At 38.8% G+C, this 15,999-nt stretch overlaps 1 protein-coding gene across 1 annotated transcript in view; it reads right to left on the reverse strand.

Moving 5' to 3' along the window:
- The window catches only part of pard6a (par-6 family cell polarity regulator alpha), a 33,065-nt gene extending 19,940 nt beyond the window's left edge, over positions 1–13,125 (reverse strand). The window contains exons 1-2 of the mRNA XM_084410064.1: positions 12,845–13,125; positions 8,000–8,222 (exon numbers count right to left, since the gene is read on the reverse strand). Of these exons, the coding sequence (XP_084266190.1) occupies positions 8,000–8,222; positions 12,845–12,907 (286 nt within the window). The 5' untranslated portion in view covers positions 12,908–13,125. The remainder of the gene's footprint in view (positions 1–7,999; positions 8,223–12,844) is intronic.
- Between the last annotated feature and the right edge of the window lie 2,874 nt (positions 13,126–15,999).

The raw sequence follows: 15,999 nt of genomic DNA on the forward strand, positions 1-15,999 counted from the left end.
TTTTTCCCCAAAGAGGCTAAAATAGTAGATTTTTGTTTCTTTCCTGGGAAGCGACCCACAACCTTGCTTTACCTTTTAAATTAGATTGATTATTATTATTAATCAATCTAATTCACAAATTTTCTTGCTTTTTAAAAAAACAAAAATGATGTTCTGCAGTATAATGTCATACAAACTATAGGGGATGTGTCTGTTTGTTCCATTTACCCATCATACTCGTTTACACAGTCACATGCTTCGTCACTTTTAGAGGGTAAACACTTCCTTCACACTGCTCAATGAACCTTGATAAAGTATTAGAAAAAATTAATATCAAGAGTGATGGCATGACTTATATCAAACCATGACAGATTCATAGCAGGGGAGATTATATATCCTATTCTGAATTCAAAATGAAATAATGTATTGCAATAAAAAAAATATATGTTTCTCCCTATTGGTCCCCCAAAAGTTGCATGGCTGTGTGTAACTGTGTAACTGGTCCCCATCTGCTCAGGGAACACCATTATCTGCCGGGGTGAATGAGTGTATGACCACTCAGTGGGATGAGCTCATACTAAAAGCCAGATCAATCTCTGTCTCAGTCTAAAAGCCCCAATCAGAGATATGCGGATGGGGTCGAGATCTGATTAGGGACCGCTGATAATCCCACCAGCTCACGGGATACATCACGTCCTCGTGTCAATCAATCTATTCACGACCAGTGTGTTACATTTATGGCTAGCAGAAAACCTTAAAAACAGCTGTGTTTGTTCTCGGTTTCTGCGTGATTGTGTTACTGGGATTATTGTAAACAAGCATGTAAACCCAAATGCAACTCAAACTCAAATATTGTAGTTAATTTGCTTTAAGTTCAAATAAAGCAATATATTACTTTTTGTCAATATTTGTCAGATTGCCTTGTATGTATTTATATAGTTAGGCTAAAATTTTTAATTAATTCGTCTGTCATCATTTACTCACTCTCATATTGTAAACCCGTACACTCTTCAGTACACTCACTGTAAAAAAAAAAACAGTTTATTTTCAACCCTAGTTGGCGTATTTTCCCCCGTAAATTAAATAGGACATTTTTTACAGACCATAAAAGGGAATGTTTAGCAACATGTCAAAGCTACTCTTTTCTGTACAATGAAAATAAATGGTGATCAGGTCTGTCAAGCAACAAAAATGACACACAAAAAAACTAAAGTATTATTCTATAACTATATTCCAAGTATTTTTACTCACTGAAAATGTAAACAAAATCCAATTTAGTCATTGATGTCAAACCTAGTGTACTATGCTTTGTCATGCTGCTTTTTGTCAATTATGACATTCATTCAGGAAATTCAAATGATGAGAATTTACGTTTTTGTGTGAACTATTCCTCACCATATAAATCCAACACAGCCATTTATATTTGCAGATATCCATATTAAATGTTCAGCCGCACAGTTGCTCTCCAGATGGGTGGCGTTTTCTGTTCAAATGCGCAGTCATCACGACGCTGATGCATTTAAAAACACATTCCTAAAAACATGTCCCGCCAGTTGTTAGTTCCTGTTGTTTTGCTGACAACGTCGACCATCAGACGTCATTTAACCTGCAGTAGGGGTGCCCGATCCTGTTCCTGGAGATCTACCTACCCGCAGCACCTGTCCAACACGCCCGTTTGTAATTACCAAGTCCTCCTGAAGATCTTGATTAGCTGTTTCAGGTGTGTTTGATCCGGGTTGGAGCTGAACTGCTGGAAGGTAGATCTCCAGGAACAGGATTGGGCACCCCTGAGCTACATTAATAAGCTAAAATACCTCAATAAATGCACTAGCACTAAACAGTAAAATTACATCAGAATCCCAAAGTCTCTTGAATAACCTCACAGTTACAGTTATAGGGGAAGTTCATGTGAAACACCAAGCCGTAAAATGAACTGGTGTTATCTAGTATTACTGATCAGAGGGAAGTAAAGTAAGCATTTGTCACCCACCTTTTATCATGATCTGAAGAATCAGAGTTGTGATAATTAGGTACATTAATAAAGACTAAGGTGGAAGGAGTGAAGGCGAGCTTAGTGATCTAAACAATAAGCACAGCAGTACATGGGAATTGTGGGTACTCTACAAATTTAACATAGTAAGCCACATTAATGCTAGTGTAACCCCTCCGGTTCTAGCATCAGTCACTCTTGAGGGGAGTGAGGTTTACTCGCACAGTCGCTCACTCACTCGCACGGACTCCATCCGGGTCACGGCACTAATGCAACCCCTCCAGTTCTACTCGTCTCGCACCGCTCAGAAGTACGTTTCCCCAAAAGCATTGTTAGCACACTTGGTCGTAAGTTCTGTAGTTATCAGCATAGTTCTACTAGTTTTTGAATAGTGCGCATGTGCTCTAGTACATAAGAACGAGCCTATGACTGAATCTGGAAATAAAGCAAACTAACAGAAAAATGAGAAATAGTCCTCAGGTGCCATGTCCGTAATTTATAGCAAAACATCTAGCATTAATTCGATCTCAAACTGATTCATTAAAAGAAGTTATTACTCCACCACATGCACGACATCATTAACCAACGTGGTTGAACGACCAATTTGCGACAATACGGTTTCGGGAAACAGTCGTGACTGGATTCAAATCGGCGTCTTCTGCACAGGAGGCGGGTACGCTAACAAGGACACTGAAGACCACAGCCTCTAACGTCAGTTGCTAGTGCGCCTCTTGAGACCAGGGGAGTGAGGTTTATTCGCACGCCTATTTACGAGCTGGCCTCCGTTACACTAGAAGCAAACGTGATGCAAAACCCAGATTTTTCTCCCATGGAGAAGATGAAGCTGTAATCACCCACTGACAGCCCCTCTAAAAACTGTTCCTGGCTGCCACAGCGATAAGCCCTCTCTGGAAATGTGGCTTTCCTCCCCCCTGCTTCAAACAGGGCTTGATTAAAAAGATCCGCACTGAAAGGCAAGCTACCAGAAATCTGCAGTAGGGTTCTTGAGTACTGGGAAGGGAGCTGGTACAAGGACAAGGGGGGCTAATCTAAAGCCGCCTTATTCTTTAAATAGAAAAATAGGCGTTTACTAATACTTTTAGCTGCACACAGTGAGCATTTCATAACTAAACTTGTCAGCTTTAACAAGCACAAGACACAAGACTGAGGACAACAGGGAAACACTTATCTGCATAAACAAGGTGTGAACTGACAGGCAGTGCACTTCAAATAACATCATTTCAACCTGAATGTGAAAATTCTGTCATATTTTCTTACCGTCATGACCTCAATATGCTCAAAATGAGAATTTAAGAATCTTTATGCAGCTCTATTTTATTCAATGGGAGTTCATACACCGCTATTAAGCTCCAAAAATGACAAAGAAACCACCAAAATTACTACAAACGCAGTCCAAGACTTGTTCACGACACTGCACGTTTCAATGTTCCCTTTCAATGTTCAACGGAAAAAGCAACAGATCTTTTCTTCCGTATTGTGAAGTACATCTGTGTGAAATGGATTATTTAAAAATAAATAAATGTAGTGTGGGACTTGTTTTTTTTCCCCATCGGTTGCTGATTGGATGAAGTAAGATCTGAAGGTGAATTTGCAGTCGATTGTAAGAAAATGGCAGAATTTAAGTGGACAAAACAATCGGTGAAGTCCAGCATACATCCAGCCCTGTTTGGTATTTTGAGATATTTTGATCAAAATTAATAAAATAAACATATGCATGGATGATAGGATGAATTTTTATTCTAGGCCGACCTTAAACTCAAGAACCAGATAAGCTAATAAATTGTCCTTGTTCCAGATGTTTTCAACAAATCAGTTGATTCAGGTCATAAATTGTACCATATGATTTATTCACAAACCGTAGGGAGTCTTTTCAAATCAGAATTCAACTCAAACTCAACTCATTTTTGGATGAACTGCCTTTCAGTCACACTGGAATGTGGTGCTAAATTGTCGGTCACTTTGGTACATGGTGCGAAGTGATATTTCTGAGCAGTTTCCAGGGCAAATATAGTCGTATGGCCTTGAAGGTACTAATGGACTTTCTAGCTCTGAGTGATGACTGGCTCAGACGGATATATATCTCTTCAATGGCAGCGCCAGTGCTCATGGTTTCTCAATGTGTTCAAAGTCACTTTAAGTGCAAGTCAGTCCATCTTTCTTGGTAACACTTCCGTGCAGCCATTTTCTATATATGCTACACTACCGTCCAAAAGTGTGGAATCAGTGAGACTTTTTAAAAGAAATTAATACTTTAATTCAACAAGGATTCATTAAACTGATTAAAATGATAGTAAAGACATTTATAATGTTCCAAAACATTTATACTTCAATAAATGCTGTTCTTTTGAACTTTCTATTTATCAAAGAATTCTGAAAAAAAAGGTTTCCACCAGAGCCATCCTTAGGTCGGTGCAACTGATGCGACCGCTGCTTATGAGACTACAAATATTACCGACCAACCACAAACTTTTAAACGCAGTGCAATAGCTATACAAGTAAAGTTCCTATCTACTTCAATGAAGAAAGACCAACATTTCTAGAACTTTCTTTAAAGTCATTTTCTTTCAAGAGGTCTGTCCTCCTCACACAGAAGTGGCTGTTTTCATGGTTGATGCATGTGGTTTCAAACATCAATTTAAGCAATAATCCCTGTGCTTGCAATGAAAAGCCACAAATATTTAGTTGGTTGTTATGTCAACTTAAGTCATTTGTTCTCATACTCAGAAAATTACATCACGCATATAACCATGTAACCACGCATGTAAACAGGCATTATTAGTGTAATTATCAACAATTAATAGCAACAACTCCAACCCTGATTAATCATGCAAGGGTGTGTATGAATGAAGCAGGTTTGTCATTTAAAACGGAATAAATATGGAGTTATCACCATGTACACATAATGAGGTCTATTTGTTATGCAAATTATGATTACATAATACTGGATTATTATTGCTGTCTCTTTCCCTCACAAATCACATTCATAAGAGACTGCAGAAGTCAAAGTGAAACCACTGCAGGATGCAAGTAAGCACCTTATCTTTTCTTTCCACATTTTCCTCTCTTTTATGTCTTACCTCACAGTGCAGATGATTTCACATTAACCACCTCAAACAAGAGGCAACCCTCCACACACACAAACACACACTATGCTGACTTCCAATCTGAAACAACTAGTCTGTCCTAAGATAACTCACACTGTCTACTAGTTCATGCCAAAGACATTGCCTTCTGAAGTAATCCACTTTCCCTTGTGCTACATTTGATGTTCTCATTCACCCATTCATCAAAGTCCAATAGCTGTACAAGTGCACTGTAAATGTATATATAGCCTATATAGCATGTTGTTTATTGATACACTGAAAACAACTGGTGCAGAAACAAGTTTCACTCAGGAATTGCTAGTAAATTTCACAAATAATTGCATAGAATTAGCAAAGTAACACACTGATTGAATTAAATGTGCAATTTTGGGTGTGTTCACACTTGGCATGCTTGGTTCGATTAAAACTAACTTTGGTGCCATTGCGCTGTTTGTGTGGTTTAGTGAGAATGCTGCATAGTACACACTAAACAAGTGGATACACTTTACATCATTAAAGCCGGTTGTTTATGTTCGGTGCAATTACAGTGTGAACGCCAAGTGAACCATGACTAAATGTATTTTTCTTGTATGTAATGTAAATGTAAATTTTCTTTTTTGGTCCTGACCGAAAGAACCGAGAGAATCAAATTACAAATGTGAACACACTCTATAAAGTAGAAAGACTGAAAAAGAAAAAGTTGTTTCTTGTAAAACATGCTTCGATACTCTTCTTTTTTTTTTTTTTACTGAAGACTTCACTTTCACATTCAAGTATTCGAGTCCATACATGACGGGCTGCCAAACACATCTCTATATTCTGTCAGACAAACATCCACAGCTCCACAACAGAGCAGTGACAATTTCCTCCATAACTTCCCTGAAAACTACATTATCCATCACTAGGCACACACTGAATCTGCACCCAAAGATTTCTAGAGCAGTGTTATTTTAGTATTATTACGTATACTATTTATTAATATTTTGAATTAGCTTTTATTTTTGTATTTTAAGTTTATTTAAATTTTAATTGAAAATTCTGTCATCATTTACTCACCCTAAAGTTGTTCCAAAAAGGAATGAATTTCTTTCTTCTGCTGAACACAAAAGAAGATATTTAGAAGAATATGTTGATGACTCCATAGTATTTTTTCCATACTTTGGAAGTCATTGGAGCCCATCAACTGTTTGGTTACTCATATTCTTCAATATATCTTCTTTTGTGTTCAGCAGAAGAAAGAAATGCAGATTTGGAACAACCTGAGGGTGAGTAAATGATGACAGAATTTTCATTTCAGGGTGAACTATCCCTTTAAAGTTTTAGTAATTCTGTTATGTGCTCTTGTCATGCTTTACAGTTTTTGTTTTTTAATATTTCGATTTAATTTATTAAGCTGATTAAAAGTGACAGTAAAGACATTTATAATGTTACAAAACATATATTTCAAATAAATGCTTTTTTTTTTTTTTTTTTTACTTTCTATTCATCAAAGAATCCTGAAAAAAAACAATGGTTTCCACAAAGTAGTTGATAACAATAAGAAATGTTTCTTGAGCTCCAAAGAAGCATATCATGTGAGACTGAAACCGATGCTGAAAATTCAGATTTGCCATCACAGGAACAAATTCCTTAAAATATATTTGTAATTAAACATTTTAGGTAATATGATTAATGATTTTAGTTAACAAACAAGAGTATAGTACTTTTAGATCCATGCAACACGTTTACCAAATTCCACAGATTTCCCTTAAAATCATTTCAGAAGCTGCAAAAAAAGCCTGCAGATTTCATCTGGCCCTATTACATCCACAGCTGTAAGGGCTAGCTGAAACTTGATGTTCAAATAATACAATTTTCACATAACTAACATGCAATTTTAGATTCATTAATCTGATTTAATCCCTTTTCTAAATAAAATTGTTCTTTTTTTGAGTCTTTTAAAACTAGGAACAATAGAGCTCAGTTTCTTTCACAGTGGATTAGAAAGGGTGGCGTAAACGAACAGAACAATGAAATAAAGAAAAGAACATTTTGAAATCGAGAAAAACATTCCTAATAGCATTAGAGAAGCATTTCCTCATTGCTGCGGTTCAAATGTAATGAAACTCATTGAGGCATTAAGAGTGATGAAGAAACGGGAGGGAGAGCGAGAGGGTTGTGAAGATGACAGAAAGACAATATAGACAAGGAAGGACAGGAGGCGTGAGTGAGAGAGAGAGAGAGAGAGAGAGAGAGAGAGAGAGAGAGAGAGAGAGAGAGAGAGAGAGAGAGAGAGAGAGAGAGAGAGAGAGAGAGAGAGAGAGAGAGAGAGAGAGAGAGCTATGAAGGGTGTGGGCTCATCACTCCTCCGCACCGCTATCAGACTCAGCACCTCGGGCTGGCGCAGTGCCATCGCAGTCATAAAACCGAGATGGGCCCCGACTAGCACCATCTAACGCTGACGCCCACCCATCATAACATCTCATCATATCCCATAACTGTCCTCATCCTTATGCACAACATTACACTGGTGGAATTACTTTTTATTCCCTCCGGAGTCAAATATGGATAACGACATCAAAAACCGATATATAATTTAATGCCTAACTCTCTCATACACACAAACAACAACATGCATCAGCTATGATGCATGCATAATCCTTTTCCACGTGTGCAAAAAATGCATTTCATCATAAAAACCCTTTAGCAATACCAAAATGCCATCTAAATAAAAATTTGCCCGTTTCCTGGTTTGACCCTGGTGAGATGAAAGTTAAAGGTGAAGTGTGTGATTTCTGCACCTCTAGAAACAATCACAAACTATCTTCTTTTTGATTGGCCAAGCGATTTGACACACTTGGCCTTCAAGCTCCAAAACAATATCAACTAATGAATGACCTCTTTGCATATGAGGATATGCAAATGTACATACAGTTTAGCAACTCACCTCTTTTTTGAATGATAATTCGAAGCAGCGGATTTGCAGATGACAGTGCTTTGTGGAAGTTGTCATCATTGTTAATTGGAAGAAGATCTCCGTGGATGTCGGCATATCCCAGCAGCACGTCCACTCCGGGGATTCTGTGAATGGTCTGAAGCAGTTGGTAGAATTCCTGGAAGCCCCCAGCTCCCTTCTTCTTCAGGGCAAACCTTCGGTACTCCGCCTCAAACTGCAGGACAACCACAAACACGTTAAATCATATCAATAAACACAAAACAGGCTCTTAGCTTGGTAGATTAATTATGACAGATCACGACCCTGTAAGAAATGTTAGAACTTTTATTAATGACAATTGACTGTTCGCAAAGACCCACCCCCTTTTAGTTACTGTTGCTATGTCCGACAAGCCGTGCCACACCATGTTCTCACGCAATGAAAAATGCATCGCGGAAACTGACAAAGCGCTGACTGAGAAGACAGAGCAGGTTACTTTTTATATGAAACAAGGTCTCAACTCTCAACTTTAAAATTTGGTCATTTTTTAAAGAAATTTAAACAATAAAGATCGCTGACAGATCGCTGTAGCGTCTCAGTTAAGCTGCTCGTCAACCGATCATCTCTTCCTTCTAGTTAATTTATAGCATCAAATAAACATGAATGAACATCAGAAGGAATGTTGTTTCAACTTTGGAAAGGCATCAGTACACACCGTTTTTCAAGTTCAAATCCACCGACGTTAAGCTGTTAACTGTCCTGACGGCTTTGTCGGATAAAAATGGCGGATTCGGCTGATGGCGGATTATGATTGGTCAGATCGCCTGTCAATCAAACTCCCTGTGAAGGGTGAATTCCAATTTCTGGAAAGATTTTCCCATTGAAAATGAGTGTACGTTTAGTCGTTTACATTACAACAATGTATTAAAAACAGAAATGTTTTCCTTTTTTTTTTTTACAACAACGTTGACAAAAAGATTCCTCTTCACATGGATCCGCAAAAACTACTAAAACTACTGTATCATTATGCATGCCAGGCCAGTAGGTGGTGATGTTACTTTGTAAAGAAAAACTACACGCCAAAAGACTGAACACGTAATATGCATGTGCATGATATCACCGTTTTCACAAATTTGCGTTTTTGTAGTTCACACCGAGACGATAAGGGTATAGTTTTCAGAAATGTTGAATCCTGTTTTCAATAGTTTGGGTTTTCAGGCCCCCAAAACGCTGTTGTCGTGTACGATGCATAAAAAGTTGTGTAAACGGCCCCTTAGACAGTGACTTGAGCATGCAGACACATTCATTGCCAGTACCAATTTGCCTTGCTTCTGCAGCTGCAGAGTTGTTTGATGTGCACTTGCAGCTCTGAGGAAGCCATTAGGGTAAAAAGAGCAATGAGGAACAAAGGGAGGGTCAATCTAATCAAGTGCTACAGATAAAGAGAAAGATGAGAACAATGGCATTAAAAAGCTGAGCTTCTCCAGACCACACACACACACACACACACGGATGGGGAATTCGTCTCAAGAGCTCAGCTGAACATATTGGACAAAATCTGTCAGATTGCTCAGTTTATGAGGAGGAACTGCATCTGGGCCAAAGCTTTTCTCCTGTATGCATGAAGAATAACTTGCATATGGAGATGGAGAATGCTAGTCCAAAACATGTACAGGAAGATCATATTGTGGATCATTTGAATAAGGTCATTCAGTAGGTCACATGGGGTGTTTTTTTAAGGTGCCATGTTCCCATTCACAAAAATAAAACCAAAGGATTTTTCCTGCGGTCGATAATAAGAATGAAGGACGTTGACATCGAGGGACTGAAGCTTTCAGACATATTTGTTTTCTTCTTTCTTTTTTTACACCGTTGTGTTGAAGTTCTCATATGACTTCTTTTACAGTCCAATCAATTCATGATGGATAAAATCAGATCTTACTTTTTTTTTTCCTTGGTGAATATCCTGTTTCTTTCAGAAATATGTCAGATTACAGACGTAAAATAAATTCTCCCAATTGACAATAAAATGATTTTTACTTTTCCTCACACGCATTGCGTAACATATTTGAACATATTCATCATCCCACTTGAAAACATTTACATAATCACCTCCCCCCTTTATAACAAGCATCAACACCTTTGAAATAATTGCATTTGTACTAAAATTACATTTGAGCTATTTTTCTATAATAATCTTATTTTCGCCAAATTGAGTTCACAAAAAAATATTCATTTGAGCTGTTATGTGGGATCACTACCACAGTAACCATAGCAATACAGATAAAAAGGTCATACATGTCATACATTACCAATAAAAAAATAGCCTCTTGGAAAAAAGACATCACTATAAATTGCTCAACACAAACCTCAAACTACATGTTCACTAAAAAATGCCTTTGCAATGAGTTAAGCGATAGATAATATGAGACAGGATCCCATTAAGAGCTGGAAAAGTAGAAAAGAAAACAGTTCCTACCAATTTCCTCTCAGGAAGAAAAGAGTGTCACCAAACACATTATACTGCCTGTTATGAAAACCAAAACCTCATGCAGGAAGATTTGAGTTATTAAATTAGCTAGTTAAGGCAAAAATAATAATAAAAAAGACACTATCACATCCAGGCCTGGAACTTTACTGGAATCCTACTAGACGGCCCTCCTGTGTTTACTATTCTCATCTTTCAATTCACACACATCTATGCACTGCCCGCCTAACATTTCTCAAGGAAGTATAGATAATAAAACATATGCTACTCTGTTTGGCAGATTGTGGTTGAGGTTTTTCAATAAGTATACTGGGCACACTGACAACAAACAACTCCAATACACCAGGGGCCAACAATAAGTGGTCTGTGTCTTAGTAATAATAAGAGGCTATGATGAGGAAAGTAATAAAAACATGAAATATTTTAAACATCAATATAACAGTAGATTTATTTCCATGTTGCCTGTTGATATTCATTCGTGCACCATCATATGTAATGTACTAAAGATTGTTTCCTCCCATAAATGAGACGTGTTTACACATCTGTATGGGCTGAGATCAACAGACATGTTTATCACAATGACATTTTAATTGAGAGAAAAGGTGCAACAACAGCTGGTTTTCTAAAACAACAGTTCTCAACCAGGGGCCAAGGCCCACTAGGGGGCCTCAGCAAACTTCCAAAGGGGCCACAATTAAGATTACTTAAAATAAGCCAAATCAACAAAAAATATTTTGTTCCTAGTTTGCACGAACACTTGGATATGCACATCATAATTGTTCACATTTATCTGTGTAACGGACATAGGCCAGTAAGAGCTTTGAGTGTAAACCTCATTACCCTGGCCTCAAGAGGCCTCCCACGCCGGACACCCCGGTTTGAATCCCGCTCGGAGCGGGTTGAGTAGGACAGGTTACATTTGGTGCCGTGACCCGGATGGGAGTGAGGTTTAGGGGGTGAGTGTAACAGACGTAGGCCAGTAAGAGCTGTGTGTGTAAACCTTACTCCCCTGGCCTCAAGAGGCAAATGTCCTTGTTAGCGCACCCCCCTCCCATGCTGGAGAACCCGGTTTGAATCCCGCTCAGAGCAGGTTGAGTCGGACCGGTGTTTCGATCCCCGCCAAACTATTACCCCCCTAGTATTGGTAGGTATAGGATATATTGTGGGGGAAGGGTTAGGATTAGGGGTGGGGTTAGGATTAGGCAATCAGGTACTGACTTCAACGAGGGGGGTAATAATTTGGCAGGGGGTCGAAATTCGGCACAACACCAGACACATGTTAAGAGTTTTTTTGTCTAGGTTTTTTTCCGACCAATTGACCAATTAAAATTGTCAACCAACTGAACCAATCCTCTTCTCATCATCAACTAACGTTTGGTCGACTATTATGAGGCAGCCCTAAAAATTGGTGCTATTTAGCACGTTTCACTGTTCACGGATGTTGCAGTTGAGCTGGAGCTAACAGAGACCCGATTTAGAGGGAGGACCTGATTTGTCAACACACCTGCAGATTACAGAACGCTTTGACAGGGGTCGTTCCGTTCCACTCATAGACATCAATCCAGTCCGGCTTTTAGTTTGTGTTGCTTGGCGACATTCAAAGCTTAATGTTTTAGCTTATTTTGGAACTATTTTCACCAGCAGATAAGAAATATACAAACTAACCAGTTCATATTTGTCTGAAACGTGAGATTTTTAAATTTTTATAGAGCAATATCACTCGCAATAGTGCTGTAGCACTTAACATCATCAAGATAATGATCACCTGTGGCCTCGTGCCAGCTGAATTGAATTCCAAATAGCTGTACTTTTGATTGTGTTTTATTTCTTATTAATACCTGCTTATTTTAATTGATGAAACCCGGCGAATTTATTTTAGGTGAAGACCCTGAACCAGCGTCTTATCGAATTTATGTTGTACACAGCTCCGCTGATATGATTAATGTCTCTCACATGCATCATTACGATCTGATTCTACTTGGACTGCGGGATTCGGATCTTCGCTATTGGTATACGTAACATGCATAATCGATCAACAGGGCCCAATCGCCTCATTGCGCACGTCTGTCTATTGGTATATAGAGTCCTTCACACTGCACCAGAACCGCATATCACATCACACGAACCGAACAGAGACCTGCTGTCATAATGATCCCAGCCAAACGCGCTCGTCTCGCGCCTCGTAGTCTGACACATACAGCACCATCAGCGTTTCTCTCTATGGATGGATTAGTACACAAACCCCTACACTGGTGATGCGCCGGATTGAAAGCCCTCCAATTACGGGCACGCTCCCGTGGAGGGCTGCGTAAACAGCAGTGTTTACATTATGCACGCTGTCAAATGCAACATTTATGGGATTCACTTACTTTGCTCTTCACCTCCACCACACTCTCCTCGCTTTTCAACGGCGTCCTTTGATGCCGTGACATGTTTGCGGTACGTATATTCCCACGGGCAGTATCGCACTGTAGTGCCCCGAGATACAGGAGTCAGCAGCCAGAGAGAGATTGTGTGCGCAGCATGAGCGACCTGACAGTCGCGATCCGCAATACTGCTTCACAGGCACGGGCTGAATGATTTGTTAGAGCGGTTCGCCCGGCGGTGGGCGGGGCCTGTGTCTTTCAATAACACTGACGTCAGGCGGACCGCCGCTAGAAGGCGTGGTCGTGCGTAATATCACATGTAAGCCTAATGTTCCTTTGACCCCCCAGGGTGGGATATAAAAATTCCTCATGACTCAGTGATCTCATTGTGTTAAAAGATATTAATAAACAACATCAAATGACGTCATGACCCAATAAGAGACGGTTCAGCAAAATGTCCATTCAATGGAAGAGTAAACTCCAGACCCTCAGGAAATATCCGGTTTGTTATGTGGTTACTTAGCATCATGGCCCTTAGGGGAGACTGGGGCTAGTTGTCACATTTTGTAATGCAGTGAATATTTCTCAGGATAGGTTTTTTGAAAGTCAATTTCTATATTGGCACATAAAATAAATATTGGAAATATGATATATGATTATGAGCATTGAGAATAGCTGGATGGCTGAAACGTCTGCTCTTGCTCTATTAAAAGAATTGATTCTTTTTGTTAAAGACTTTGTCTAGTTTTTTCAGAGTGCGAACCATCTACAGTCTCTTCTACATAAAATAAATATGAAACATATATTAAACATTAAAAAACACTGCTTTAAAGTGTCTGCCTGTTCTCTCAAGTGAATGATTTAACAGAACGGATATAATTAGTACATTTCCATTTATGTTTCCGAGAATCAGAGGTGTACAGTAACATAGTACATTGACTTGAGTACTGTACTTAAGTACACTTTTTGAGTATCTGTACTTGAGTATATTTTTTTCTGGAAACCTTTTACTTTAACTTCACTACATTTGAAAGACAAAAATCATACTTTTTACTCCACTACAATTCTGTCAAGGTCCTTGAGTAGAAAGTAGTAGCGTCAGTCAGGGGATGATTTTGGTTGCAGTCTGGAAATGAAAGTCGGTTTGACGTCAGAACCCGATGTCTGTTTGATAATGCCATTTGGGTGTCCAAAACCATTGTGGACGTTACTGAGTGCACTTATTCAATCTCACATTCAATCCCACTACTGGAACTGTGTTCTAGAAATACATTTTATATTGATATGAGGGTAGGCAGGCATAGATTCAGAGGCATAAGGTACTGTAAGTATTACAACAATGCAACAATAATAAAACAATGCATTGACATTTACTTTTAAAAACAAGTACTTCTGTGCTTTTACTTAAGTAAAAATCAGTATTTACTTATTTACTTGTAACGGAGTAATATTTGACCAGTAGTATACTTTCACTCAAGTAAGGAAGTTGTGTACTTTGTCCACACCTTAAGGTTTAGAAAATACTAGAAATGAGAAAACTTGCATTGAGAAACTATTAACACAAAGTTATGTTTGTGTTCAAAAATGAACTTTTTTTCATCGTTTCCCCTTTAGTCTATTTGAGCCGCTGGTCTTAATTAAACCTTCCCTTTCTTGTGTTTCCCTTGTTGTGTGTCCAGTGTCTGCTCTGCACACCCTCTTCACGGGCCTCTGTCCAGCTCGGATGATGATGGAAAGCAGAAGAATGCCGGAATGTGGAGGGAGATGATAATCCTGCTGCTCATCGCAACGGTCAGTACTTTGATCTACTTTGCATTTGGTCTAGACCCAACAATTTCCTGGAATATAGCATAGAAACGAAGTTTGAATGTATTAGTGACTCAGCTGACCCATAAGGTATTTGGAAAAAGGGGGTATTTTGGACAGTCTTGTTTGGTTCTTGCAATCTCTTCTACATTTGATTATAATTGGGGAAATGAAATGCCTGGAGCATTTTAAAAATATCTTGACCTGACAAAGTAGGAAATGTTCTCTCCTCTGGTTCACCCATGTACTCATACTTAAAGTATTTAACCCGTCAAACCAGATGTTTGTTAGATAAGTACCTGCTGAGGCTTGAGGTCTGTGGAGTGACATTTCACCTGACAAGCAGAAACTCGAGAAGCAGTTTAGAGTCGTCCTTTCTAAAATGACTCACTGTAATCTTAAATCACTACAGGAAAACACGAATTACGCATCGCAGGAGGACAGAGATGGAGGTGATGAGAGCTTCAAAATACTGAGAGTCAGGTTGTAAACCTGGAGTTTACTGTTTAAACAGGTGAAACGGTCTGTTATACTCACCCACAGAATATTAGTTTTAAAAACAGGTTCTATTTAAGTTTGTAGTTGCTTAGGTGTTGGATGCTTAAGAATGTGAGCTATCGGAGAGGTCTGGTTTGTACAAGCTGATAAGATATGTATTACTCCCACCTCTGCTGTTCATCGGGTCTCATATAATCGGGGGAAAAAGGGATGAAACTGCACTTGAATTATGAGAAATTGTTGTCATCAAGACCTGTTTACCTTGGGGGGGAAAAACAAAAATTATGTGGCAGATGATTGACTCATTTTCTGTAATCTGTCAGCGAATGGCTCACCGTTTACTTCTTGAGCGCAAATGAAGCAGGGACCGTCTGGACTAACCAGTCGGTTTAGAAAAGTGACATTATGATAATATGAAAAAGCAGCCTCCTAACACATTAGTTCTTGCCCTCTCACATGAAATTACATAGATGTCTCGTACCTCAGTCATGTCAGCAGAATGTCAAACATGCCGATCATACCTGTCTGGAATCACAAGTATGTTTTTTGTTCTCTGACCACACACTGAGTTACTCAACTCAGGTGGTTACATCCCTATTGTACCATGTTGGTCTACTTGAGAGTGTATTGAAACAGAATGATCATTTAAATTACGGAGCACAAGTGATGGTGATCCAAATATGTGAAACCAAATCAAATTACTATTTTAAATGCACGACTGTTTTCAGCGTTGACAATAATAAGAAATGTTTCTTAAGCACCAAATGAGCATATTAGACTGGAGTAATGATGCTGAAAAAAAGATGTGCCATCACAGGAATAAATCCCATTTTAGAATATATTTAATTAAAAAT

Source organism: Rutilus rutilus, assembly GCF_951802725.1.
Source record: "Rutilus rutilus genome assembly, chromosome: 5".
In the NCBI taxonomy this organism is placed as follows: Eukaryota; Metazoa; Chordata; class Actinopteri; order Cypriniformes; family Leuciscidae; genus Rutilus; species Rutilus rutilus.